This window comes from Elephantulus edwardii, unplaced genomic scaffold (assembly GCF_000299155.1).
Source record: "Elephantulus edwardii isolate Elephantulus edwardi_28Jun2011 unplaced genomic scaffold, EleEdw1.0 scaffold00049, whole genome shotgun sequence".
Lineage (NCBI taxonomy): Eukaryota > Metazoa > Chordata > Mammalia > Macroscelidea > Macroscelididae > Elephantulus > Elephantulus edwardii.
The window spans coordinates 10,836,069-10,863,241 of record NW_006399799.1 but is presented as its reverse complement, the minus strand read 5'-3'; the positions used below and the strand labels follow the sequence as shown (position 1 = coordinate 10,863,241).

Here is a 27,173-nt window from a genome sequence, read left to right as displayed (position 1 = left end):
GTACAACTGGAAAAATCCAGTGAAGGCAAGACCGATTTTACTAGCAAATCTCTCCAGCCAAATACACCCACTTAAGTGTTAAGATATCATAACAGACTGGCTAGCGTGCCAAGGCCCCTTTGGTTGGAAGAATCTAAGGAATTCTGGCTCCAGACTAAGGGTGGGTAGTCACTCTATTATAAAGAATGATCTTGATGTAGAATCATAAACTTCATGGTCAGAATTCTTATTTCCTTCCTTACCACGTCAAAGATCAATTTGGCATTTTCATAATTAATCTCTGCTGATACCTACTGACTTTAATCCCACCAGTGTTTTGTGTTACAATATGTGATACATTTCAGCAACTATGAAGTTCAGATTCAACTTACTGACCAGCACTAGCTGCAACCCCCTGATAAAGGTTTTAGGAATGATAGTCCCTACTCCTAAACCCCCAAAGATCACACACAGCCTATGGATTATATAAAGCAGACTTATTTTGCTTCCTTCTCCAAAAAGGAAAATCAGACTAAAGAATGCTTTTTCAGTGCTTCTCTCCTTTTTCATAATCAGTATGTGTTTGGAAAGAAATCCAGAAGAAGCACAAGGTCTCTTTCCTCCATGTCTTATTTTTTTATCTGTTCATGAGTCTCTGCTTAGTTCTGGTATGTGAAACTCTGCCAATAGCCATTTCAGTGATTGGAATAAATACATAAATACCTGCTACAGCATTTAGGCTCTTGTTACTCTGATAGCTCCAACAACAACAACAACAACAGCTTCTGTTCACTTCATGTACTAGGTGTAAACTTTTTGAAAGAGAAATGCAGGGAGCTCCAGAGAACCACTTTAAATGCTCCTCCCTCTACAACTACAAATAGATGTGCTAAAGACAAATTTCAAACTAGTTTTTAAATTAGCTAGTTGATTTCAGAGTTGAAAGAATTCTCTATTCTTTTCAAAATTCTTAAGAACATAACTGAGTGTCAGATTTTCTTTCAGTGAACTGAGAAGAATTCCAGCCCTTCCTGCTCCTACCTGCTATCTTCTAATTAAAGCAGCTGGGTGGAGTCTCCTCACACCCTAACACATCTCTAACTTTCCAAGTTCTTCACCTGGCACTTTGCCCTTAACTGTTTTAAACCTAAACCACCAGCCTCTGGAATAATTAGACAATGCTGGAACCATATTCCTTAGATCCTGTATTGCCTTTTCATACAGAACTTTTTCAGTATATTAGAGGGTGTTCTTTTTCTTGGAACATGCTTAATTCTAACTAGAGAAGGATACAGAGGGCTGGTTGAATCTTGCACATTTTAAATCTCCAAAATGCCTTTCATCTTAGGATCTTTAGGCTTTACAAGCATTATTTAGTGGTAAGTGGAAACTCCATAGTATTAGTCCATACCTGTTAAGCAACAGTCACCATCATCCTTTAGTGTTTTTATTATTACAAAGATGGCTACAGAGCAGCTCATAAAGCAATACAGCATGATGTGAAGCTTATTTTAAGTGGCATTTTGATGCTATTTGAGCTCCTATGTATTTCCAGACCTATGAGAAAACTTCATACACTGTAGAACATCTCATGAGCCCTGTGAGTCCTTTCCTGCTAGTATACTTTCCAAAACACAATAGTCCCTTTTTAAGATATTAACTTGACTAACAACAACAATGGTTACCAAGAGCCTTGCAAGTTAGATAAGAAGTGACAAAAGGATGGGAGGAGAAAAGAAGGCAAGAGGAGGAAGGGGAGGTTTTGTGGGAGAAACCACTTTCACTTATTAGGATTTTTACATACAGAGATGACAAAGACAAGTATTTATAAATGGAGGGCCAAAGGCATGATAGTAGAGACCCTAAATGAGCAATTTCTAATTCATCATGATTTAAGTGTAACATTTACTTAGGGGATAGAAAGGGGGAAATGGAGAGTTTAGAACAACAGATCAAGGGCAGAGCACCAAAGCTCTTCTTCAATGTCAAGACAAGAAATTTATGTTTTATGCAGTAAGCCAACACAACATAAATATTTGCTCTTAAACTTATCACAGGGTTATGAGAGTTACTGATTGGTATATGGAAAGCTTCCTAAGAATCTTATGGATGTTTACTCAATTGCCATTTAATAACTCAAATTCTTATTCAAGACATGAAGTTCAGAATAATAAATGTATTTGTCAAAAGTATAAATTATAAAATACCAAAATTCTCAAGATTTGCACCTAGGTCTGCAAATACTGCATGTGTGTTATAAAAAATAGCAAACAGAGGCAATCGTTTAGGAGGACTATACAGGTTAGGCAAAAGGTTAAAAAAAAAACAACTTAAACAATGAAAATGAAGAACGAGGCTATGGAAGAAATTGTAAAGGCATGCTCTTTAGACTTTGTAACTAACCAGACAGAAGGTGTGAAAAGAATACCATAATACTGTTCTTGGGTTAGTGAGAACATTATAAATAGTATAAAACAATTGAGGAAGAAAGATGGTAAGACATTCAATTGCTCTACCAACTCAAAAGATATGTAGTTCAAATCTACCAGCTGCTTTGTGAAAGAAAGATGGGCAATCTCTTCCCCATATGACTTACTGCTTCTGAACAGCTGCTGGAGGTTAATTCTGACTCAATGATAGACAACAACAAGAAGTATAAAGAAAGGGGTTCTGATAGCTTCTGGAGTACGACTCATAACAACTCTATAAACAAAAGCTCTGAATCCTGTCTTAACTTACACCATCTTTATCAACTCCTTCAGACTTGAGCCCATTGCCACAGTCATTGTATCAATTCACTGTGTTGAGGGTCGTCTTTTTCACTAATGCTCCACCTCCTAACATGCCCAAAGTATGAGAGACAAAGCTTCAGCATCCTTGCCTCTAAGGAGCACTCTGGTTGCATTTTCTTCTATTTGTTCTTTTGGCAGTAGATGGGATATTCAGTACTCTTCTGTAAGACCATAACTCAAAGATATTGATTCTTCTGTTATCCTTCTTCACTATCCAGCTTTCAGATTTTTAGAAGATGACTGGAAAGATCATGACTTAAATCGGTACACCTTAGTCTTTAAACTGATATCATTGCTCCTTAATAATCTGAAGAGGTCCCTGACAGCAGACTTTTCCAATGCTATACATTAGATATAACTGCTGATATCAAGGGTATTGATTGTGGATCCAAGCAAGATGAAATCTATCATGATGTTGCCTATTGGTCCAGTGCTGAGGATTTTTGTTGTCTTGATGTTGAGATGTAATTTATATTGCGGACTGTGATTCTTGATCTTGCGCAGCAAGCACCCCAAGTTCTCCTTATTTTTAGCAAGCAAGGTTATGTCACCTGCCTAACGAAAGCTGCTGCTGAACCTTCCTCCAATCCTGATGCCATATTCTTCTTCTTAAATCCAGCTTCTTGATGATTTGCTCATTGAATAGATATAGAGATGCATACTTTTTTTTTTTAAATTTTAAACCATACAGTGTTCTCTTGGACAATCACTTCTTAGTCTAGGTATAGATTTCATATAAGCATAATTAAGTGTTTGGGAATCCCCATTCTTCTCAATGTCAGTCATAGTTTCTTATGATCCACACAGACCCCAGAGGAGGAGCCAATTGGGGGATTCTGTCCTGAGGTACCTGCTCTTCAGACTTTGGCCTTTGATCTGGTGGTTTTGTGTTAAGGAACTGTGCTGCCAACTGTAAGACACATGATTTGAACCTGTCAGCTGCTCCATGGGAGGAAGATGGGCAGTCCACTCCTGTGTGATTTACAGCTTCTGAAAACCCACTGGAGGGTCAGCTATGAGTCAGTTCAGACTAGAGGACACATAACAACAATAACAACAAAGCATAAAGAGACTACTTAGTCTCTTTATGACCACAAGGACCTCTTACACAACACAGTCAAGCTTAGGGCTAAAGACACAGATCTGAAAGGCCATTCTACAGTGTTGTCAGTTGTGGATGAACGTATATCCCAGGGGCTAAGTAGAGATAATGACAACAGAAGACAGTGGAACTCTTGCTATCATTTCTATTTAGAAGGTGGGACAAATGAACAAATAAAAAGTAGAAAAGTAGCCAAAAAAGAGAATGGGGAAAGTACTTTATCAGTGAAGTAAACTGTCAGGAGGGTTTTAAGAAAGAAGACAAGCTGTATAAAGGTTGAAGAGGATAATGAGTTAGATGAGGTCAGGAGACTAGGAAGTCAACAAATACTTCCAAGGGAATAGTTTCAGCAGAGAGAAGGGCCTGTGTCAGTTTATAGGGATTTAGGACAAACAGTGAGAATGTATTGGTTCTCCCCTCTTTTTGAGCCTTTGTTCTTCTGATTCCCATGCCACTGTGCCACCCTTAATACAACCTTCCTAACCCTATCCTTTAAAAAAACAAAAAAAAAAGTTTTGTCTCTTGAGGCTTCTCTGTCATTTTGAGGCAAGTAATTTCATGACCCTAACAAAGTTGTCTGGCTAATCCCATGAAACCAATTCCCTTGGCCTACACTCTTCAATATGAGAAAAGAAAAGTAGGATAAATAATACATAGAGAAGAGATTTCTGAAAATGGCAAAATTTTGTTACTCAAGCAACTCTTACCAATGATGACAAATAAGAAAGCAAGTAATTTAGATTTCTTGGTTAAAAAAAATCCCAAGCTCAAGGGAGCTCTGGTGGCCTAGTGGCAAGGTGCTACACTGCAATCCCAGAAGTACGTGGTTCAAATCCACCAGATGCTCTGCTGACGGAGGAGGGGACAAGCTCCTCCTGTACCAGTCAGATCTGATTTGACAGTACACGTAAAAATAATACAATAAAAATTTTTAAAAAATAAAAAAATGCCTTTAAAAAAAAATCCCAAGCTCTTCCTTGGAGAAAAAATTGCAAGATAGACAATTTCTTTGAGTTCTTATTATCTTTTATTTTATTTTGATTCATTTGTGTGTGTATGTGTATGTAAGCTGTTGAGTTAGCAATCACCCATAGTGGACCCTCCAATAGGTTTTCAGAGGCTGTAAGTCACACAGGAAGAGACTGTCTATCATTTCTCAGCAGCAGCTGGTGAATTTGAACTAGTTGCCTTTGACTTAGCAGTACAAATCTTTACCCCATATACATATATGGGGGTGTGTGTGTATACATATGTATATATACATATATATACACAAAACACAAATATAAATATATATTTACAACATACAGTTGTTGAAACTGGAAAGAATTGAACTCTTTTTGTAAAATCTCACAACCTGGTATGTACACAGAGCAGAGAGATGAGTTCTGTGTTTTTAAAATACTTGTCTCTGAAACAAAACTGATCACCTCAAGACACATGTCAATGTTTTAATTAACAACTAATTAATAGATGCTTACTTGGTAGTTGCCTTATATGGCAAGAGGAAGATGACGTAACCTCTGATAAGAGATAATTTGACCAAGGACCCCAGAGCTTATTAATATTGATTTCCGAGGGAAAACTTGAGTAGCTGTGGAAGTCACTGAGCTAGTGATCGCTTCTGGTTAATGATATGAAAATATCATTGATTTGTAGAGCACAAAACAAAATCAAATGGGCCTGGGAAAACTTGCTGGCTATGGGGTTCTGAAACCCTGTTTTCAAGTCAAGTTTAAGTCACAGTGACTCCCTACCCCCCACCCGAAGTGATTCTCTTAACTGCCCATCTTTCTTCCAAAAGTGGCTGATCGGTTGAAACTTAAAATATTTCAGTTAGCAGTCTAGTATGTTACACACTACGTCACCAGGGGCCTTTCCTGATAGGAAAGACTAAGTGAATAACCACACCCTCCTTCCTAATGCATTTATCTATCTCCTCATAGAATTCTCACAACAACTCTATAGTATGATACAAACATATTTTAAATTATTAAATACTTGGGAATTGACTAAATTTACTTTGTAAGCCAAATAGCTAAGATGCAGAAAGGTTAAGGAATTTCCCTTTACTAGTAAATCCAGAGTCATGATTCAAAGCTGGATGTTTCTAACTCAAATTTGCACTCAATTTTCCTCATTCACCAAACAGAATGAAGGAAGCTCTGGAGGTTTAGTGGATAAGGAGCTGTACTGAAGGCAGGCAGTTTGACTCTACTAGCTGCTCCCTAGCAAGAAGACAAGCAGTCTCCTGCTGTATAATCTACAGCCTCTGAAAACCCATTAGAGAAAGGGTCAGCTATGAGTCAGTTCTGACCCAACAGCAATGAGTTTTAGTTCTGGGTGGAATGGAATTAAGTATGAAGACTTATCTTAGCTGTAAATTTGTCACTTAACTGAATAAATGACAAGGACTCTGAAGTGATGGCCAATTACAAAAGAGGATTTTAAAATCTGACTTTCTTCAATTGTACCTGAAGAAGCAAATTTATTTCTTAGTTTTGTTTTGTTTGGTTCAATAATTGAAGAGAGAAGAGACTATTCTTCCTTAACACTGATATCTAGGGAACCCTGGGGCAAGGGAGAGAGATGGGGAAAACTGGCTAGGATTAGAATTTTTTTTCCAGGCCACACAATGACATCCTTGAAGTCAGGCAGAGTAGAAAGCATTTTAAAATCCTAGCATTCATATGGGTTATGAGAAATAGGGGCACTCACCTAGTCAAATACTCAGTAGTCCACAATTATGTGTACACCTATACGTTTACTACTTAGTAAAAAAAAATACAATAACTGAATGGCAGATAGGATAGATGCATATAATCAGACAATGCCAAAATGAGTTCAGGACAAAAAGAAGTGCAGGTATGTGATTAAAGAGACCAAAGGCAGTAGTACATCCAGGAGATAGAGGAAGGCTTTATGAAAAGATGCGACTTAAGTGTTCTGGTATATTGTTGTTATGTTGAGTTGACTACGACTCATAGCAACCATATGCACAATAGCTCTGAACTCTGCCCTATCTTGAACTAATCACACTTGTCTCTGACACACCTATCCTTATTACCCTATTTATGTCAGTCCATCTGATCCTGGGTCTTCCTCTCCTGAGCTGTTCCTCAACCCTTCCAAGCATGATATCCTTCTCCAAAGACTGGTCCTCCTGGCTACATGCTCAAAGTATTTGAGATGACGTCTCAAAGGAATATAACGAAAATAAAATACAATGTGTATGGAGTGTTTGAGGCCAGTGAGTGGAGTATGAAATAAGACTGGGAAGATATCAGAGCTATCTTATGAAATAAGACCGGGAAGATAGCAAGATTATATATATAATCTTGAATATAATTTTATAAGAAGGTCAAAGAAAGTTTTTAATAAGGGTCTGATGAAGACTATTGTGGCTGCACATAGAGGGCTGGAGAATGAAAAGACTAGTTATGTAGATATAGACCAAGTGTGAGGAATGCCACCATTTAATTAATCAGATCAGGTAGTTCCTGCCTTGGTCTGAGGGGAGGAGGAGGAGAAGTTAGGGAAAGAAGGGTAAAAGTGGAAACCAACCTTGGAGGCCAAAGCTTTAGAAGGCTGCAGTATAATTTATCTCTGGTTTTTCCGTGGGAACCATGTTTGTACACATTGATTGTCCAATCACACTAGTTCTCTGCATTGCTAACAGAGGGTTCTTTGTTCCAAACAGCAAGGCTCAAAAGAGACAGCCTGATAAAATCACAGAGATCAGTACTCCCAGCTGGTGCAGGGGCTGATGCCATTCCACAACACACCCTACAGGAAGCAGCCTGAGATACACAGCTGAGTGATTTCCACAGCATGAGTCTTGTGGCAGGGTGCGGTGAGGATTGGTCAAGCATGGAGAGAATTCTTTAGCCAATGACTTAAATTAGTTCACAAAGATCCTGACTTTATCCAAGACCTGTAGAAGTCACTCTTGGGAGCAACACTTTCTTAACTGTTTCACTGTAAAAAAAGGAGGAAACTATGGAGCTTCCTCATATAGTGAAACTATTTCATCACTTAACTCCAGTCACGGAATGTGAAGAGGGCAAAAAGTAAACCTCCTATCATTCTATAAATAGGTTGAATAATTCTTTGTTGTGAGAGGCTGTTCTATATGCATTGTAGGATGTTTAGCAGCCAGTTGCAGCTTCCTCAGTCGTGACAATGAAAACTATTTGACAACCAAATGTCCTCTAGGAGGGAAAAATGTTAGTTTGAAAACTACTGGGATAGGATGAGCTTTGGTGCCAAAAAGACCTTTCCGTGTCCATGAGCTTACTATGTGGCCTGAACTAGTTCCTTTAACCCCCTAAATCTCGGCTTTCTTATGTGCAAATTGGGATTTTAAATGTCTGATTTAGGGATTGTTAGGTTTAGTGGTCAGGTAGATTTAACCTTTACCAAGTATTATTGCTACAGAATTTTTTTGTGTCTGTTCTTCACACTACATTGTTAACTAGCTAGAGACTATATGAACTCCAGCTCCCACCACATGAGCAGGCAAAAGGTTCAGGGAGGATGGACTGAAAGGAATACAGAAGTCATTCTTCTGTATTCCCAGAAAAGGATTTATGGACCATCACCAGATAGAACCTATTTACATCCCAGAGTGGCCAAAGTTCTGAAAGGCACAGCAAAGAAGATCTATATTCAAATCACAGAACTGACTGTAGGACAACAGCTTGGGAAGGTGTAGGGAATAACTGTATCCTACAGCAAATACACTTATGCATTATGGAAGCCTTCTTTCACAGCCAGTACCAGAAACTCTTATTTGAAAAGCACTCAATACTGGCAAAGTTTTGAGAAAGGTGGTGAAGGAGCACATTCTCCCCATAGTTAGGCTTTTCCAGCTGGGACAGCAGAGACTTGGGGAGAATCCATTCAATAGAAGACAACCCTGTGGTATGTTGACGCTTTGGTGCAGTGACCTGATGCATCTCCCCATGGAGCTCATTTTACTTTTGCAACATCAACCTCCTCTAACAATAATGTGCTCTTTACAGCAACTAATCATATGTCCCAGGGTCTCACTGTTCATAGCTCATGTATCAGTCATGTAGCTTGAGAGTTCCCAGTAGCAGGCAAAGATGGAGACTACTTACTCATTTCTCGACACAGTAGGAAAAAGTACTATTTCTCATTTCATTTGTGCTTATTTTCACTAGTTAAATACTCAACAATAAACACCAATTCTCCAGAGGGCAAATTCTAGTTTTTCTATAAACAGAGATTTTTTTCTTCCTTGTACAAAATCAAATGATGATGAATCTGAGTTGGGAAAGCTGCATGCTGAAACTGTATATGAAGCATTTCAGAAGTCTTAAATCAAACTTTCCTTGGGTTGAGGATATGTTCATTTGTTCCTTTAAAGGCTCCCCTTGCTATCAACATTTCCAGACAGATTTTTGTGAAATCCATCAGTGCTTTGTGGGCAACTTTCCATTTGGTTTTACAACCTTCACTGAGGCATGAATCTCCTTTAAGATGATGTAATGGCTGCACACTTGGATTTTGCTTGTGATGTTGTGATACTTTGAAATAGGGTTGGAAGACGTTCAACACAGCAAACTTACCAGCCTTAAAGGCTCCATCACCTTTTCCCTACTCAGTTGCTAAGGTGGGAGTGGAGAGGATTATTACAGAACATTGGAATTCTTTGAGGGGGGAGTTGAGGGGTGTGTGTCACATAAGGGTTATAAATACCAGCAGCTGAACTGTGAGTTCTTAGGCTGAAAACAACTGACAGACTATAGTCTCTCATTCAAGACACAGAACAAGAATGCTCCCTGAAGTATTTCAACAAAGGAAGTTCCTCTTCTCTTTAGAAATGCATCAACCAAACACCTGTATTAACAACTATACACAAGCCAAGTTCTAAATGCCAGGAAAATTGACTAGGAGATTTAAGTCAGACAGATTAGCATGAGCAAAAAGAAAGAACCCAGGCCCTGGCCTAAAGGGAGTCTAAGAGGGAGTTGGTGATACTATGTTGTTGTGTGCCATGGAGTTGGAACTGACCCAGCTGACCCTCCAGCAGATTTTCAGAGGCAATTAATTGAACAGGAGAAAACTGCCCATCCCTCTTCAGCAGAGCAGCTGGTGGATTTGAACTGTGTGCCTCAGGAATTGCAGTGCAGCTTCTTACCCCTAGGCCACCAGGACTCAGGTATAAATAGTGGTTAGAATGTTGTTTATTAAGTATATATTTTACCTAATCAACTAACATCTATTCCAATTGAATCCTAAATTTCCCATGTGTAAGTGGCTTTTTTTTTTTTAAAGGCTATGGCTCAAACAGAGGGCAATTTTGCTTCTCAGGGGACATTTGGTAGTGTCTGGAGATACTTTCTGTTGTCACAACTGGGGGTTTAATACTGGTATCTGGTAGACAGAAGCTAAGGATGCTGCTAAACATCCCACAAACCACAAGAGAGCAGCCACCCCACTTTCCTGTTGCTGGAATGAAAAGGAATTATCTGGCAGAAAATGCCAACGGTGCTCAGTGAAGAATTCATGTTTTAGGATGTTTTTCTTACTTATTTGGACCTTGTTTCCTAGTGGTATAGATTTACTTATTAAAAGAAAGGAAAAACTAGCAAAAAATCCCCAACAAGAGAGATTCAAGTTCAGCATGAGCTGGCAGGGCCTGGGGGGAGGCTGCATGTTGGCGGCTGAAAAGCTGGGGATATCTAAACTTCTAGGTCAGATAGGTCAAACCAAGTTAGATTTTACTTCTCTTCAAGGGCAGACAGATAATGTGGACTTCATTTGTTTTATTCTCTAGTGAATCTTTCTCAGGCAAGCGTACTAACTGGCAAAAAATGTACAAGGGCTGATACTGCCATCTTTGCAATTATTTGAAACTAAGCAGTATCTCTGTGTAACTTGGCAGTCATTCAGCTCCATATTGGGTCCTGTTTCCCAAGGGTTCCTACACTGCTTGCTCAAAGGGAAGACTAAGCTTGCTTGTCATTAGAGATAAAAACAAAACAAAATAAAGAGTTTACAGCAATTTCTATTCTGGTTTCATAGACTTCTCAGACTAATACCGCAAGTGGATGCAGTCTCTGATTCTGGTCTCTGACCAACTTCTATTAGGAGAGTAACCCTAGGGAAGCCTGCTGGCCCCACCTCCATGCCACCAGCCCAGCTTCAGAGCCAAGGAGAAAATAGATGGAATAGGGTGGATGCCTCAAATGTACCTTTAGGTGAAATGAACTTTTGTAACAAACCTAAGGACTCTCAACAGTTTCCATTTCCCACTTGTTTATTCTTTCTTGTCACAAGAGGCAGAGCACCATGCCTGAAGCCTGGCCTAAATCCATATCCCTTGCTGTGGAGTTGATTGCAATTCACAGTAATCTTATAGGATAGAGCAGAAGTGTCCCTAAGGGCTTTCAAGGCTGTAAATCTTTCCAGAAGCAGACTGTCACATTTTCTTCCTTGGAGTGCCTGGTGGATTCAAACAACCCACCTTTCGGTTAGCAGCCAAGTGCATAACCACATCCCAATCTTACCCACTACTGAGTAGATTCTGACTCACAGAAATGCTCTACAGTGTGACAGAACAACCCAATAGGGTTTCCATTTTTACAAAAGTCGATTGCCCTATTTTCCACCTTTAGAGCAGCTAGTGGATTGTATTGCCAACCTTCTGGCTAGGAGCTCTGGTGGCTTCCAACTCTGGTAATAAGTTGTGCTGCCAACCCAAAGGAGCGGGGATTGAATCCACTAGCTGGGTAATCTCGTCCTGTGTGATTTAAAGCCTCTGAAAACCAGCTGGTGGGTTACCTATGGGTTGGTTCCAATTAAACAGTACAAACAGTCAAGTTCTTAACTACTGCACCACTGGGGTTCTTTTGGACCGCATAGTACATATACACATACATGACATAGAGAGTGAGTCATCCAGGTTTCTTGACATTGCTCACTAAGAAAGCCAAAACCACCACATACTTTCTGACTAAGGGATCACATGGTTCATAAGAAGTTTGTGGGGGTGGTGTATGTGCAAGGAATTGCTTGGTTTAAAACTCAGAATCATGCCAAGTCTTGACTTCTAAAACCTACATAAAGAATTTTAAAATAAAGCTTCTTGCTATATTGCATTTAATGTATTTCTTCTCTAAATTTCAAATCTCCTTCTACCTAATTTAGGAAGATCACCCTGAGTGGATTCTCTCACTCAAATAGCAATTGAAAAAAGATCCCTCTTGCCATGTGAGTCTCCTGTTGGGCACATACAAATCCTCTTCCTCAACAAACCAAGATTCTCTTGTACAGGAAAGTGGAATTTCCTGTAGAGATTGGCCAAAGGTAAGTCTTTTCCTTCCAATTTTCTGAAAACATGTTCAGTACTTGGATTTGTGATTTCTGGAAAGGCTTCTTTATTTCTACTACAACTGAATTAAGATCCTAAATCAGGAAAGTTGGAGGTCTTTGCCCATTTAGTGTGGAAAAGGATGCTCTTCCATTCTTATCTCACTGGATCACAGTATATGACCAGATTTTCTATCAATTATACAGAAACAATTGAAGGAAAAGCCTTTCCCAGGAATACGGCTTTTCAATTTTCATGTTCATTTAAGGAGGAAATAATTTTTCCTACAGACTAACTGCTTCTCTGAAGATTTATCAGCATGGCTCCACTGCTCCAAGTAAGCCTGGGATCCTCCACAGGCTTGACTCATCTGTCTATTACCACTATCCCCAGTGGAATCAGCGAGGTCAAAGCACAGCCTACATTCTTGTCTCACAGATTCATTTCCTCTTCTCTTATGCAGTAAGAGTGTGATCACATTAAAAAATGAGGGAGAGTGAGTGGTAAACTTAAAGCTAATGCTCCTTTCTCCTTACTAAAAAGCAGTTCATTTGAATGTGAATATGAATCTGGTCTATGGGAGAAGATTAATCTACTGGTGAACATTACCCCAGGAACTCAACATTCAAATCATGACAATGACTCAGTCCTCAGAATGGGTCCCAAAAGACCATTCCTTTACTCAGCCACTAAGGAACTGTGGAACTGACACACAACTTTCCCCCTCTCATTGTTTTCACTTCCCATGAGCTCAGCATGAGCTCAGCATGAGCTAAGCCAAGAGTGTACTCCTCCCCTCCAGACCAAAGAATTGCTGGGAGGAGAAAGAGGCTCTTTACAAAGTCTCTTATTCCCCTGTAAGGTAGAAGCTTGGAATAGGTTTCTCATTTGATCCTCAAGCTCAGGGACAAGTATTGACCGACAGATGAGCCACAGGGTAACTCTTCTACTCAGGACACCTTCCTGCACTCTGCTCCCTTCTCCCTTGCAGTTCAATAGGCTCTGCAGATCACTCTGATCAATGTCTAATCCCATCCTTCACACACATAGTATTTGTAGTAGCGGTGTGCTCTTAGAAATCAGGTATCAATCTGTTAAGTGAGCAGCTTCCGAGCTCTGAGCATCCTGAGGTAAGACATTAGGATAGAAAAGAAATATAGTGATATCTAGTAATTTCTTGAAATCTTTTAGCAACATCAAAATTCAGAATGCCTGTAGAAACTAAGGATTAAGGAAAATATCCAAATATTCAGGAGTTTCTGAGTTGCACATACAATTAAACAGAGGTGCTGTAGAAGTGCAGTTCTCTGCACACATGGGGTCGCCATGAGTCAGAACTGACATGACAGCAACTGTTTCCTTTGTAGGTGGACTCTTGTGTGTGTATGTGTGTGTGTGTGTGTGTGTGTGTACCGTCAAATCAGATCTGACTGGTACAGGAGGAGATTGCCCTTCCTTCTCCAGCAGAGCATCTGGTAGATTTGAACCATGCACTTCTGGGATTGCAGTGCAGCTTCTTGCCACTAGGCCACCAGAGCTCTCTTGGTGGACTCTTCTTTATATTTTAGTTCATATTTAACATACAATTTTAACAGGGTTACTTATTTAATCCTCTATCTCAATGAAGGTTAGAAGGAAAGGGTAGATAGCCAAAGGTAGACCCAGTAGTATCAATGAAAAGTGATGGCAGTAAGAAACAATAAAATAGGGCATAGTAGTGGGAAAAAAAGACAGAAATCACCTTCCCTTTCACCACATTCTGCACAGCCAATTCAACAAATAAAATGATCTAGAGGCTCAACACAAGAACAATACAGAACTCAAACTCCACAGTAATTTGTTGTTGTTGTTGTTGTGTACTGCTGAGTCAGAACTGACCCACAGCTGACCCCTCTGGTAGTTTTTCAGAGGCAGTTAATTGCATGAGAGGTGACTGCCCATCCTTCTCATGCAGAGCAGCTGGTGGCCTCGAACTGCGTGCCTTTGGGATAGAAGTGCAGCTTCTTGCCACTAGGCCACCAGAGCTCCTTCACAGTAATTTATGAACATGTAATATAAAACTAAGCAGCCCCAAATGTGTTTGATATACTTGAGAATATCACTATTACTAGAGAACTCTCAAAAACCTCATTACCGGAAAAACCACACTATTATCTCTCCTAGCTGGGGTGTGCAGAATCTGAGCAATCTTTTCAAGTTTTTTTTTAAAAAAACCTGGGCAATAAAAGCTAATAAAACTCAAGAGCGGCCAACACCACGAATGAGTGATCAGCTAAAAAATAATACTTTAAACTGGATTTTAAAGCAAAGTTTATATATGGTACAGTGTTTAGAACTTTGGATAATATAACCATGGATTGACAAAAAAAAGTAGGGAAATAAGGCCAGGTGTGTCAGAGAGAGTGAGATTCGCTCAGGACAGAGCAGGGTTCACAGCTGGTGTGCATAAGGTCACTCTGTGTCATAGTCGACTCACCTGTACATAACAACAACAACAACAATCCTTCCATATACAGCAGAATCTGATTAAATGAAACTATTTTGGAGCCTACAGGGAAAAGCTTCAGTTTTCTATTGACTTGGTTATACTATCTGTCCTAAGTAACCAAGATCAAAGTAAACAGGATAAATGAGGTATGCCAGTCACAAGAAGTGACAGTTTCTGCTTTTGAGGAAAGCAGACATGACGCAACTAGGCTACCCTGATGCTGTGATATGATGTGATTTCTATATGATTACAGACTTGAAAGAACACATAAGCTTGCTGGGCTTCTTTCTACCCACCCATTCTTGACCCGTATGCCTCAAAGTCTCAATGCAAACTCCATTTACTCCAAATTGTACAATTTTCAAAGATGGTAATGGAGCCTTCAGCCACAGTCCTATGTTAATGCTGACAGGGGCCTTTCTGAAACAGCTATCTTTCTGCATTTGGAGAATGTCTACAAACTATGACCTTTCCAGGAATCCGAGAAGACTCTGACCTGGTATCAATACAATCTCTCCACCCACAATAGAAAGGATTCTGCAAACAGGGGCTGTGAGAGAAAAAAATGTACTCAGATGGCAAGGGTAGCATCTATGCAAGTGGGAATAAGGAACATGAGTGATGGAAGGAAGCTCTGGTGGTGTAGTCCAAAGGCAGTTGTGAGGTTCAGATCCTTAGGAGAAAGAGACGCAATCTTTTCCCATGGTATTTACAGCCTTGGAAACCCACTAAGAGTTTGGATAATGTAAGTATCCTTTCCAAAGCTATTCCACATACCAAGAAGGAAATAGCTGTTGAGTGGCATCCAACAGCAGAGGCACTGGTAAGTATTTACAACAAAGGAAACTCTTAGGGCAAAGGACTCATTCAGTGAGACCAAGCCCAAAGAGAGGTCCCAAGAGTTCCAAGATCCTGACCCAACAAATACTTTGGGGTCTCACTCTCTGCTTTCCTCTGTTGTATTCAAATACAAATTGGGTAAGTCCCAGGACTTGAAATTTTCTCTAGGGCAGAGAGTTGAAATAGTTATATAATTAAAACTTATACTCATGGAGCTCTGGTGGCCTAGTGGCCAAAGCTGCACTGCAATCCTGAAGATGCACAGTTTGAATCCACCAGGTGTTCTGCTGGAGAAGGAGGGACAATCTCCTCCTGTGCCAGCTGGATCCAATTCGACAGTACACAAAAAGAAAAAAACAAAAAACCCCTTATACTTGCAAGGTGTTTTTAATGTATTGAATGTAACTGCTTCTGTAAATGGGAAATATTTTTAGAGTATGTTTCAGCGCACTAATTTATGAGAAATTTTCAATTTTTTCAGTATCAATAAATACATTAATAAAAAGCCACTGTTACTGAGTTTATTCCAATTATAGCAATCCTATGGGACAAGGTTTGCTTGGCTCCACAATCAACACGCTTAGTACCAGTAGCCAGAAAATTAAAAGAGGACTTGGATTGGGAAAGTCTGCTGTCAGTGACCTCTACAAAGCACTGAAGAACAACAATGTCAGTCTGGAGACTAAGGTGCACCTACCAGTCCATAGTCTTGCAATTACTTTTCTGTATCAGAGAGCTGCACAATGACTAGGGATGATAGAAAGAGAATTAATGCTTTTGAACTGTGGTGCTGGAGAACAGTATTGAATATACCATGGACTGCCAGGAGAACAAATTCGTCCCGGAGAGGGTGAAGCAGGCTGCTCCTTAGATGCCAAGGATTCTGAAGCTTCGTCTGACATACTTTGGGCATGCTGCAAGGAGGGACCAGTCCTTGAAGAGGGACATCATGCTTGGGAGGGTGGAGTGACAGCACAAGTGAGGAAGACCCTCAATGAAATGGGTTGATTCAGTGACTGGGGTAATGGGGGTAGGTGTGTTAGAGACAATAAGATTGGCACAGGATAGAGCAGGTTTTAGGGTTGTTGTACACAGGGTTGCTATGAGTTGCAGGCGACTCAAAGGCATATAAAAACAACAACAACATGGGACAAGGCAGAATTGCGTCTTTGGACTTCCAAAACTGTAACTCTTTCTATGATGAAGCATCTGGTGGGTTCACACCGTTGATTTTTTTAGTTAGCAGTCAAATACTTCAAATAACTGTACTACCAATCACAGACCTCTCCAAAGTACTAAAGAGCAATGATGTCAATTTAGGGACAAAGGTGCACCTGATCCAGGTCATGGTCTTCACAATTACTTGCTATGCATCAGAGAGCTGAACAATGACTAAGTATGACAGAAGAAGAAACAATGCTTTTGAGTTGCTGTGCTGGAGAAGAGCACCGAACCTCTAAGAGAAAAAAAACCCAGTCTGTCCTAGAGACCATGAAACCAAGTTTCTCCTTAGAGGCAAAGATTTTGAAGCTCTATCTTACACACTTGGGCATATTGCCAGGGGAGACCACTTCTTGGAGAAGGACATCACGCTTAGAAGGGTGGAGGGACAGTGTGGGAGGCGAAGACCCCAGATGAAATGGATTAATACAGTAATTGGGGCAATGGCGGTAGGTGTGTCAAGAGTCAGTGAGACTGGCTCAGGACAGGGCAGGCTTCAGAGCTGCTATACATAGGATCGCTATGAGTCAGAGTCGACTTAATGGCATACAACAACCACCAATCACAAAGAAACACCACCCCAAACCCACTGACCTTGGGTTGTTTATGACTCAGAGCCACCTCATACCACCAAAGTTCCTAAATAAGTCAATAACCCACCCCACCTCAAATTTGGGTAAAATAAGTATTTCAGAAAGGTGAACTCATATGTCAATGTGAAAAACAAGGGCCTAAAGAAACCTTCACTGCTTTACAAAATCTGTTCATTTAAAATCTCAAGAAACTATTAAAAGGAAGGCTTGCTTTTGCTATATCTTACTATACTTTTAATGGTTATAAAAACGGAAACAAACTATACCAGAAAAATGTTTAAGTCAGTTTTCTCATAAGTCCACAAGCCTGTTTAGTTTCCAATATACTTTCATGGTGATGGAAGTGAGAATAATGTCACCAGTACTGGACAATACACAACTCGCTCTAAGTTATAGGAAAAGAAACAGACATTTTAGAAAAAGGTTTTAGAACAAGCATAAGACTTACTTTAAAGTCAGCTAACTGCTGGTTGATGACGTCCACTTCCGTTCCCACTACCCACTGGAGTGCCTCTCCCTCCTCGGCTGCTGTGGTCATGTCGTTGAGTACTTTCAATTTTCTGTAGAAGTCCTCAACTCGGTCCAACGTCAGCTCCAGCTGTTCCTGACGAGCTTTACCCCTCTCTGTCAATTTGCAACACTGCTTATTCAGGGCTTCTAGCTCCCTCTTGAGACCCAACAAGTCCAGAGTCCCCTCTTCTTCAAGCATTTGTCGGCACTCTGTTTCAGAAGCCTCTATGTCTGACTTCAGGACTTGGATTTTGTTAAGGAAGAGCCGCACATCCTCAATTTGGGACTGGAGGCTATCAGTGTCTCTCCCAATTGCACCCATGCCATCGAGCTCATCATCCAGGTCTGCCAACTGAGAAAACATCTCTCGTACTCGGCAGTGAAACTGGCCAATACCCTCCAGCTTGTTTTCCATCATCATGCAACCACTGTTCACTCTTTGCTTTACTTCTAGAAATTCTTGTTGGGTGACTTCAGCTTGATGCAGAAGTTGAGAAGCATCAGATCCATCTGGAGCATCTTCCACCAGGCCCTGAGTGAAGTTCCTCAGATAGTCGACCTGAGGCTCCAGGGCTTGCAGCACTTCCTGCTGGGCTCTCAGCTTTTCCAAGTTCTTGTTGCTACAGGCTTGAGATCCTAGAGCATCAAAAATCTCAAGCTGATGTTTGGCCCCTTCAACCTTCTTTTCAATATTCTTAAAGCTTTCCTGGAACTCCTTGAGCCTTTGTGTCATTTCTTCAAGTGACCCTGATTTGGCCTGTAGTTCTTCTGTAATCGTATCCATGTGCTGGTTAATCCCAGCTTTCTCATCCCGGATATCATCCTCATCTGTTTCAGAAGAATTGATCAAAATGTCAGCAGCACTGTTCAAGATCTCCAGCAGGGAGCGATGCTTCTCCACCTCACTCAGCATAGCCTTCGATCGCAGCAGACTGGATTCTAGTTGTACTGGATCCAGAGTGACCTGCAGGTCAGACATCTTGGCTTTGCAGTCCTCTATCCACGGCACGAGGTTTTCCACATGCCACTGATATTTCTGAGCTTTCTGCAAACAGTCCTTGAGCCTGGCTTGTCTGTCTGCAGTTTTTTTACTGAGCTCTTCCCAGTGGCTTTTGAGATCAACCAACTGGTTTTGAAGAGTCCTTTTCTCTTCTCCAGGAGGCACAGAAAGAAGCAGAGCTTCTCCTTCAGCAACAATCACCTCATAGGAACCACTGTGTTGGTTAAGGCTCTTCTGAAACTCTTCATTCTCCTGAAGCTGAGACTGGAGTTGCTCCAATTTTGCAGAAATTGGACAGTTTTTTGCTTGCTGGTTTTGTTTGTCATCCAACCAGGTCCTCAGCTCATCAAACATTTGCTGGAACTGCTGGGTGCTGGCAAGAGCTGATTGGAGTCTGTTCATGCGATCAGCTGAAATAGGAATATGAAATTTAAATCAATCAAGCTTGAGCACAGCATACGGTCCATTTTAAGGGAAGAAGATCAACATTTACTGAGGGTCTATTGTAAAAGAGGCACACAGCTACATTCTGTATGTACATACATAACTGTATGTTTTCTAATATTTGTATCAATCTCTTATGGGAATCTGAGTAACAGAAGTGAATTTTTACTTCTAAATTGGTAAAAGTGGAAGTCATAAGTGTTTCCAGAAAAAAAAGGCAAAAAATGAATAACAGAAAACATATTCTTGTACACAGAAATCACATGAAATTGAGATATGTCCTAAATTTGTATAAGGGGGGGTGGTATGATGTAGGGTCTGTGCCCATGTGTGTGAACATAAGGAAAAAAATAGGTATCAGTGAAAACATGTATGTAATTTCACCTGTAAGTACATACATGAACATGACTCTATAATTGAATTTTTATTTGAGATTTTTAATTGTTAGTGCTCAATCAACATATCTTACTTTAGCTGAAAGAAGGGATATATTAGCACTATTTTGAGCTCAAAAGCTACAAAAGAATAATCTCAGGTTAATTTTTAGTGTTGTTGAAAACAAAGCAAAACACATCAATTATTTCTGCATGTTCAATTCAGTGACAATGATGACATTTTTGAGTTGCCAACCATTTTCATCCTCTTTCCCTGAACTGTTCTTTCTCCATTAACATAAACTCACTGTCCCCTAAAGTTTGTAGTTAATCATGAGTTGCTGCTATCACTTTAATCCCATATAGATCTTAAAAGAGCATAATGCTCAAGGCAGATATCTGTTACTAGTTAAGCTAGATGACTGGCATTAAGCACATTTCAGGGGACTTTTTAGTTTAAAGTTTAAAGATTAACCCAGGAATAGTTTTAGGGGTTCACCCAGCCTCCAAGGATTCAGAGTTTAGAATCCATGAGACTTTAAAATTCAATTCTACGTTTTGCCCCTTTTGATCAGGATTCTTTTACAGAATCTTTAGTAAAAGTGTTCAGTAATTCACCCTGGTTGAGACTACTATTACTAACCTACCCCTTTCTGCTTGCCATTAATAATGGCAGAAATGTGCTGCTCATCCTAACTCACCTGCAAGATCTTCTAAACCTTGGAGAGGCACAGCAACGGTCTCCAAACGCTTCTTCAGCTCATCCTTGAGGTACTGCTCACCAATGAGCATTGAGAGATCATCACACAGTGTCTGGGCCTCCTTAATCTCATTGTTTAATTGCTCCAAATCAGATCGAATCTCACTCGTTTCCTCCAATTGCTGTTTTACAGCCTCAGGTTGTGTGCTGATAGCTGACTGGCCATTCAGTCGCTGTCCAACTGCCTTTACTTTCTCTGATAAATTCCGGAGCAATTCCTGGTACTGAGTGCTTTTGACAATGGCTTGATCAATTTGGCTGGAACGAGAATTGAGTTTTTCCGTCAACTCAACCCATTTTTGATTGATGATTTGGAGTTCTTGCCGTACTTGGCTGGTGGATGGAGAAACATCTCCAGGGCCAGTTAGGATGCCCTGGGCTGCCTCATTCAGCTGCTCCTGCTGTTGCCTACGTGCTTCGAATTCCTTCAGCATAAACTGAAACCAGAAACAACACCAACATATTTAGAAAGCAAAGTGGAATCTAATAAAAGTGTCAAAACAAAAACTGATTTTGGACTGTGCCAATATTACTGACTGCTTTTGAAAACTAATCAGAAAACTCCTAAAGACTAGGTTATAGCCAAAGCAATATTGCTCAGGAAATGCTTACTAAAAAGGTATTGCAAAAAGTCTTACTATCCCCATTTTGTGTCTTTGTTTATCCTACTCTGTTTCAATATTAGTTGTTAAGGATAATCTAAACTAGTAAACTGAAATTTGTTCCCTAGATTGGTTTTTTATCATTTTTGCCATTAATTCCCAGTTCTCTAAACTGGAAGTTTAGAACTCTGGATCTTAGAGCCAGTTACATTACTAGGTAGGCTTGTTATTTTTACTTCTCAATGATTTTTTTAAACCTCTATTTTTCTTAGCTTCTTGGAATTCCAAAAGCAAATATATGTATATTAAAACAAAGACTATGCTTTATTTATTCATTTATTCTTTGTAGTACTCATCAAGAAAGTTAGGGTTATGCACTCTGGAGTCAGACTGGATATAGCTCTGCTTTTTACTAGCTGTGTAAACTTTAGATAACTTTGTTCAAGCTCTCCAAATCTCAGCCTCCTTATTTGTAAAATAAGGATAGTAACAGTACTAAACTTGGCTGTTGTAAGGGTCAGATAATTTATGGAAAATGTCAGCACTTCTATCGTATAAAAACAAAGGAATAAACTCAAGGAAAGAGAGATATGTAAACAATAAATTAAAATGTACCAAAAGTGAGGAAGAACTCATAAAACACTGATGTGAACATGGTAGTGTGAAAGAGTGGAAAGCGTGATTAATTCTGCTAGGATGACAAAGGGTAAAAGTGGAAAATTTGGAAAATTTTCCTATCAGTGACAATAAAGAATAAGTATTCCTCTAAACAGAGAAAGCTTAACAGGAAGGCTGGTGAAGAATATCTGAGAGGAGGCAAAGGACAGAGCTATACTAGTGTTAAGTGTTTCAGTAAAGAAAAATTAATCTGGTGTGTGTGGAAATGAGGGTATATGGGGAATAGATGGAAATGAAGTTGGCAAGACAAAAACAAGGACCAGATTTTAAATGGCCTCCTATACCACACTGAGAAGGTATCTGAACTTTATTCAATAGACAGGCGAAGTCACAAAAACATTTAAATATACTCAGATATGTGATTTAAGAAGATATTTTTATAATTATGTGGCAAAGAGACAAAAAGAAGATTGTAAGGAAGCTGTTGGAACAGTCTTTAAGAAGGAAAGAGCCTAAATAAAGAAGCAGCAGAGACAAGAGAAGAGTGAGGGATTAGAATGGTGATTCTCAAAGCACAATTAAAGAGACTTCTGACAATCCTTAGACCTTTTCAGGGGCCCAGGAGGTCAAAACTATTTTTATAATGATACTAAGATGCTTTTAAAGATTTTTGTTTTGTAACAAGTGTACAATGAAGTTTTCTGGAGGTTACATGATGTCTGATATCAACTGATTGAAGGCAGAAGCATAGATGAAAATCCATGCGACTCAATCAAGCCAGACATTAAGGACATTTGCATATGATAACACTATGTCATTCTTTTTTTTAATTTTCTTTTATTATTTTTTTGTGTGTACCGTCAAATCACATCCGACTGGTACAGGAGGAGGGCATTGCCCCTCCTTCTCCAGCAGAGCATCTGGTGGATTAGAAGTCATTCTTAATAGTAAAGATATTATGTTTCCTAAAATGTTACTTGTGCTCAGGCTGTTCATTCATAGGGTCACTATGAGTCGTCTACGACTCGATGGCATTAAACAACAACAACAACAAAATGTTACTTAGGTTAACATATGGCTTTATTGTTATTTAAAAAATGAATTGATAAATACATATTTTTTAAATATCTCAGCATTTTAAGATGGTCAGTATCAACAGATAAACACAAGTTGAGGGTTCTTCAATTGCTTTTAAGAGTGTAAAAGGGTTTTGAGACAAAAAAACTTGAAAGCTATTTGATTATAAGATTTGACAATAGACTAAGTGTTGTTTGTAGGTGCAATCAAGTTGGTTGTGACTTACGGAGACACTCAGGACAGCAGAACAGAACACTGTGCCATCTTCACAATCACCCATAATGACTGAGGACCACTCTTGGAAACAGTATGTCAGTCTTTCTCTCTGAGAGTTTTCCTCTATTTTGCTGACCCTCTAGAGTAATTGTAAAGATCATGGCCTGCATCAGGCCCACCTCAGTCTTTAGACTGACACTGTTGCTACTCAGTACTCTAGAGAGTCCCTAACAGCAGATTTTCCCTCATGCAATTATCTTTTGACTTTCCTGACTGCTGGTGCCAAGAGTGCTGATTATGGAGCCAAGCAAGCTGTAATTGTTAACAACCTCCATCTTTTCTCCATTCACCATGGTGCTGCCAACTGGCAAAAGAAGAATTGTCTTTGAGTTCTTGTGCTGGAGAAAAGTCTTGAACACATCATGGACTACCAAGAAAACAAGTAAGTTTGTCTTAGAGACGGTGAAACCAAGTTTCTCCTTGGAGACTAGGATTTTGAAGCTCTGTCTCACATACTTTGGGCACATGGCCGGGAGGGACTGGTCCTTGGAGAAAGACTTCATGATTGGAAGGGTGTAGGAAAAACACAGGAGAGGAAGACTATATAAGATGGAATGATACAGTAACTAGGGCAATAGGGGGAGGTGTGTCAGAGTAACAACTGAGACTGGCTCAGAACAGGATAGGCTTCAGAGCTGTTGTACATAGGGTTGCTATGAGTTGTAGTCAACTCAATGGCACATAACAACAACTACTTTAGAGTAAATAGGACTTAACAACTAATTGTATACTGAAAAACAAGCATACTGGCATAAAAAATATAAAAAAATCACTCTAGATCTTAATTGAACACAATTAATGGTTATGAGAGTTGGAAAATTGGTGAATAGTGAGAAGAAATGGAAAAGTTTTGGGGAGGATGTAGGTACTACACACTCTGCTTTTAACTAATTAATCTGTTTTGTCCAAAATTAATAATAAAGTATAATCTTGCATATATTACAGCTTTTATTCTGTTTTGGGTTCTATATTCTCATCTTGCCAATTTTCCCATAGATTTGCTGGCAAATATTATGTTTATCAGTTTCCTGGACTAAGACCCACTAGAACAGCATTTGCAAGTACTTATGGATGAAAAGAAGGAAACAGTTCCATGCAGGATTTCCTTGGAAATAATATATAGCCTTAGACAACTGGGACAATTTTGAACTATCTAGATTTCTTGAATTAGTTTTATCAGCAGAAAATCATTAAGTAAAGGCAGCAGATATTGTATTATATAATAAGAATAAAATGAGTCAAATAACAAAATAAAGCCCACAAAAAACTATAGTACATTCACACAATGGAGTACTATGTAACATTAAAAAGATAAAATCACATAAAAAATAAATAATATAGACTAGTATCACAAGAGATCAAAAGTAAACTATAATTCAAGAGTTGAGTCAGAAAGAATTTCCCATTTTCATATCCACTCATCTTACGGTCATGTTAATGATTTTAATGATAAATTATTATCTTTTTTTTCTTTTTAAGGCACTATGTTAAGCACTTATATATCCCCTTTAAAGTGAGAAAACTGAGACTCTTAAGAGGTCAAATGACTTTTCTATGGTCACCTGAAATCTACTTGCTGGAAGCAGCATTTAATTCCAGGCTCACATCACTCCAGTTTTTTTGCTCTAAAATATTAACTATTGCTCACCTGGACCTGTTGCTTCTGTGCATTTAGCATGTTGGGGTCAATAGACAGTGGACCCAGCACTCCCATCATCAATTCCTTCTCCATGAGCCAGGGCCGGAGCTGGGATTCTGCAGCCTGGAAGCAGGCCAGATGGCTTGCTGATTCCTCTAGCTGCTTTTGCCGAGCCATAGTCACCTCTGTGGCCCTTTCCCATCGGGAATCTGCAGAAGGGAAATCAGAGAATGCATTCCTTATTCTCATCAGCAGTTAGCCCACTCCCTAAACTATGTTCCTAATATAATACAGGAAATGACCTCTGGAGTACTATGTAAAATTTTTAAAAATGAAAAGTAATCACTTTTGTCTTTTTAAGTAAAACAATAATATAAACAGGTCTGTGTTTTTATTGTGGTAATAGCTAAGAGTAAACTATGTTACTATTGTTTACTGCCATGCAGCTGGAACTGCATTATGGCTGACCCTTCAGTGGGTTTCTAATTTACACAAGAGGAGAATGCCCATCTTATTTCCATTGTGCAGAATAGTGGTTTAAAATTGCCTGCCATTGGGTTGCTAGTGTAACTCACTATTCACTAGGTCACCAGAGCTCCTTAAAATGAAACTACACATGTGATAAAATTGCACAGAACAACATACACACACGCTTATGTGTGAATGAGCTCCTCTGTGGATTATATCATTGTCAATTTTTTTAAAATTTAAAATAAATTTTTTTTTAAAATTTTATTATTTTTGTTGAGTGTACAGTCAAATCAGATTTGACTGGTACAGGAGGAGATTGCCCTTCCTTCTCCAGCAGAGCATCTGGTAGATTTGAACCATGCACTTCTGGGATTGCAGTGCAGCTTCTTGCCACTAGGCCACCAGAGCTCTCTTGGTGGACTCTTCTTTATATTTTAGTTCATATTTAACATACAATTTTAACAGGGTTACTTATTTAATCCTCTATCTCAATGAAGGTTAGAAGGAAAGGGTAGATAGCCAAAGGTAGACCCAGTAGTATCAATGAAAAGTGATGGCAGTAAGAAACAATAAAATAGGGCATAGTAGTGGGAAAAAAAGACAGAAATCACCTTCCCTTTCACCACATTCTGCACAGCCAATTCAACAAATAAAATGATCTAGAGGCTCAACACAAGAACAATACAGAACTCAAACTCCACAGTAATTTGTTGTTGTTGTTGTTGTGTACTGCTGAGTCAGAACTGACCCACAGCTGACCCCTCTGGTAGTTTTTCAGAGGCAGTTAATTGCATGAGAGGTGACTGCCCATCCTTCTCATGCAGAGCAGCTGGTGGCCTCGAACTGCGTGCCTTTGGGATAGAAGTGCAGCTTCTTGCCACTAGGCCACCAGAGCTCCTTCACAGTAATTTATGAACATGTAATATAAAACTAAGCAGCCCCAAATGTGTTTGATATACTTGAGAATATCACTATTACTAGAGAACTCTCAAAAACCTCATTACCGGAAAAACCACACTATTATCTCTCCTAGCTGGGGTGTGCAGAATCTGAGCAATCTTTTCAAGTTTTTTTTTAAAAAAACCTGGGCAATAAAAGCTAATAAAACTCAAGAGCGGCCAACACCACGAATGAGTGATCAGCTAAAAAATAATACTTTAAACTGGATTTTAAAGCAAAGTTTATATATGGTACAGTGTTTAGAACTTTGGATAATATAACCATGGATTGACAAAAAAAAGTAGGGAAATAAGGCCAGGTGTGTCAGAGAGAGTGAGATTCGCTCAGGACAGAGCAGGGTTCACAGCTGGTGTGCATAAGGTCACTCTGTGTCATAGTCGACTCACCTGTACATAACAACAACAACAACAATCCTTCCATATACAGCAGAATCTGATTAAATGAAACTATTTTGGAGCCTACAGGGAAAAGCTTCAGTTTTCTATTGACTTGGTTATACTATCTGTCCTAAGTAACCAAGATCAAAGTAAACAGGATAAATGAGGTATGCCAGTCACAAGAAGTGACAGTTTCTGCTTTTGAGGAAAGCAGACATGACGCAACTAGGCTACCCTGATGCTGTGATATGATGTGATTTCTATATGATTACAGACTTGAAAGAACACATAAGCTTGCTGGGCTTCTTTCTACCCACCCATTCTTGACCCGTATGCCTCAAAGTCTCAATGCAAACTCCATTTACTCCAAATTGTACAATTTTCAAAGATGGTAATGGAGCCTTCAGCCACAGTCCTATGTTAATGCTGACAGGGGCCTTTCTGAAACAGCTATCTTTCTGCATTTGGAGAATGTCTACAAACTATGACCTTTCCAGGAATCCGAGAAGACTCTGACCTGGTATCAATACAATCTCTCCACCCACAATAGAAAGGATTCTGCAAACAGGGGCTGTGAGAGAAAAAAATGTACTCAGATGGCAAGGGTAGCATCTATGCAAGTGGGAATAAGGAACATGAGTGATGGAAGGAAGCTCTGGTGGTGTAGTCCAAAGGCAGTTGTGAGGTTCAGATCCTTAGGAGAAAGAGA

At 39.5% G+C, this 27,173-nt stretch overlaps 1 protein-coding gene across 1 annotated transcript in view; it reads right to left on the bottom strand.

The window, feature by feature from the left end:
- Positions 1-27,173, bottom strand: part of LOC102871467 (microtubule-actin cross-linking factor 1-like) — a gene marked incomplete at its 3' end in the record, with an annotated part of 301,457 nt that overhangs the window by 85,113 nt on the left and 189,171 nt on the right. Inside the window, 3 exon segments of the mRNA XM_006886487.1 lie at positions 17,805-19,276; positions 20,386-20,881; positions 24,666-24,865. Of these exon segments, the coding sequence (XP_006886549.1) occupies positions 17,805-19,276; positions 20,386-20,881; positions 24,666-24,865 (2,168 nt within the window).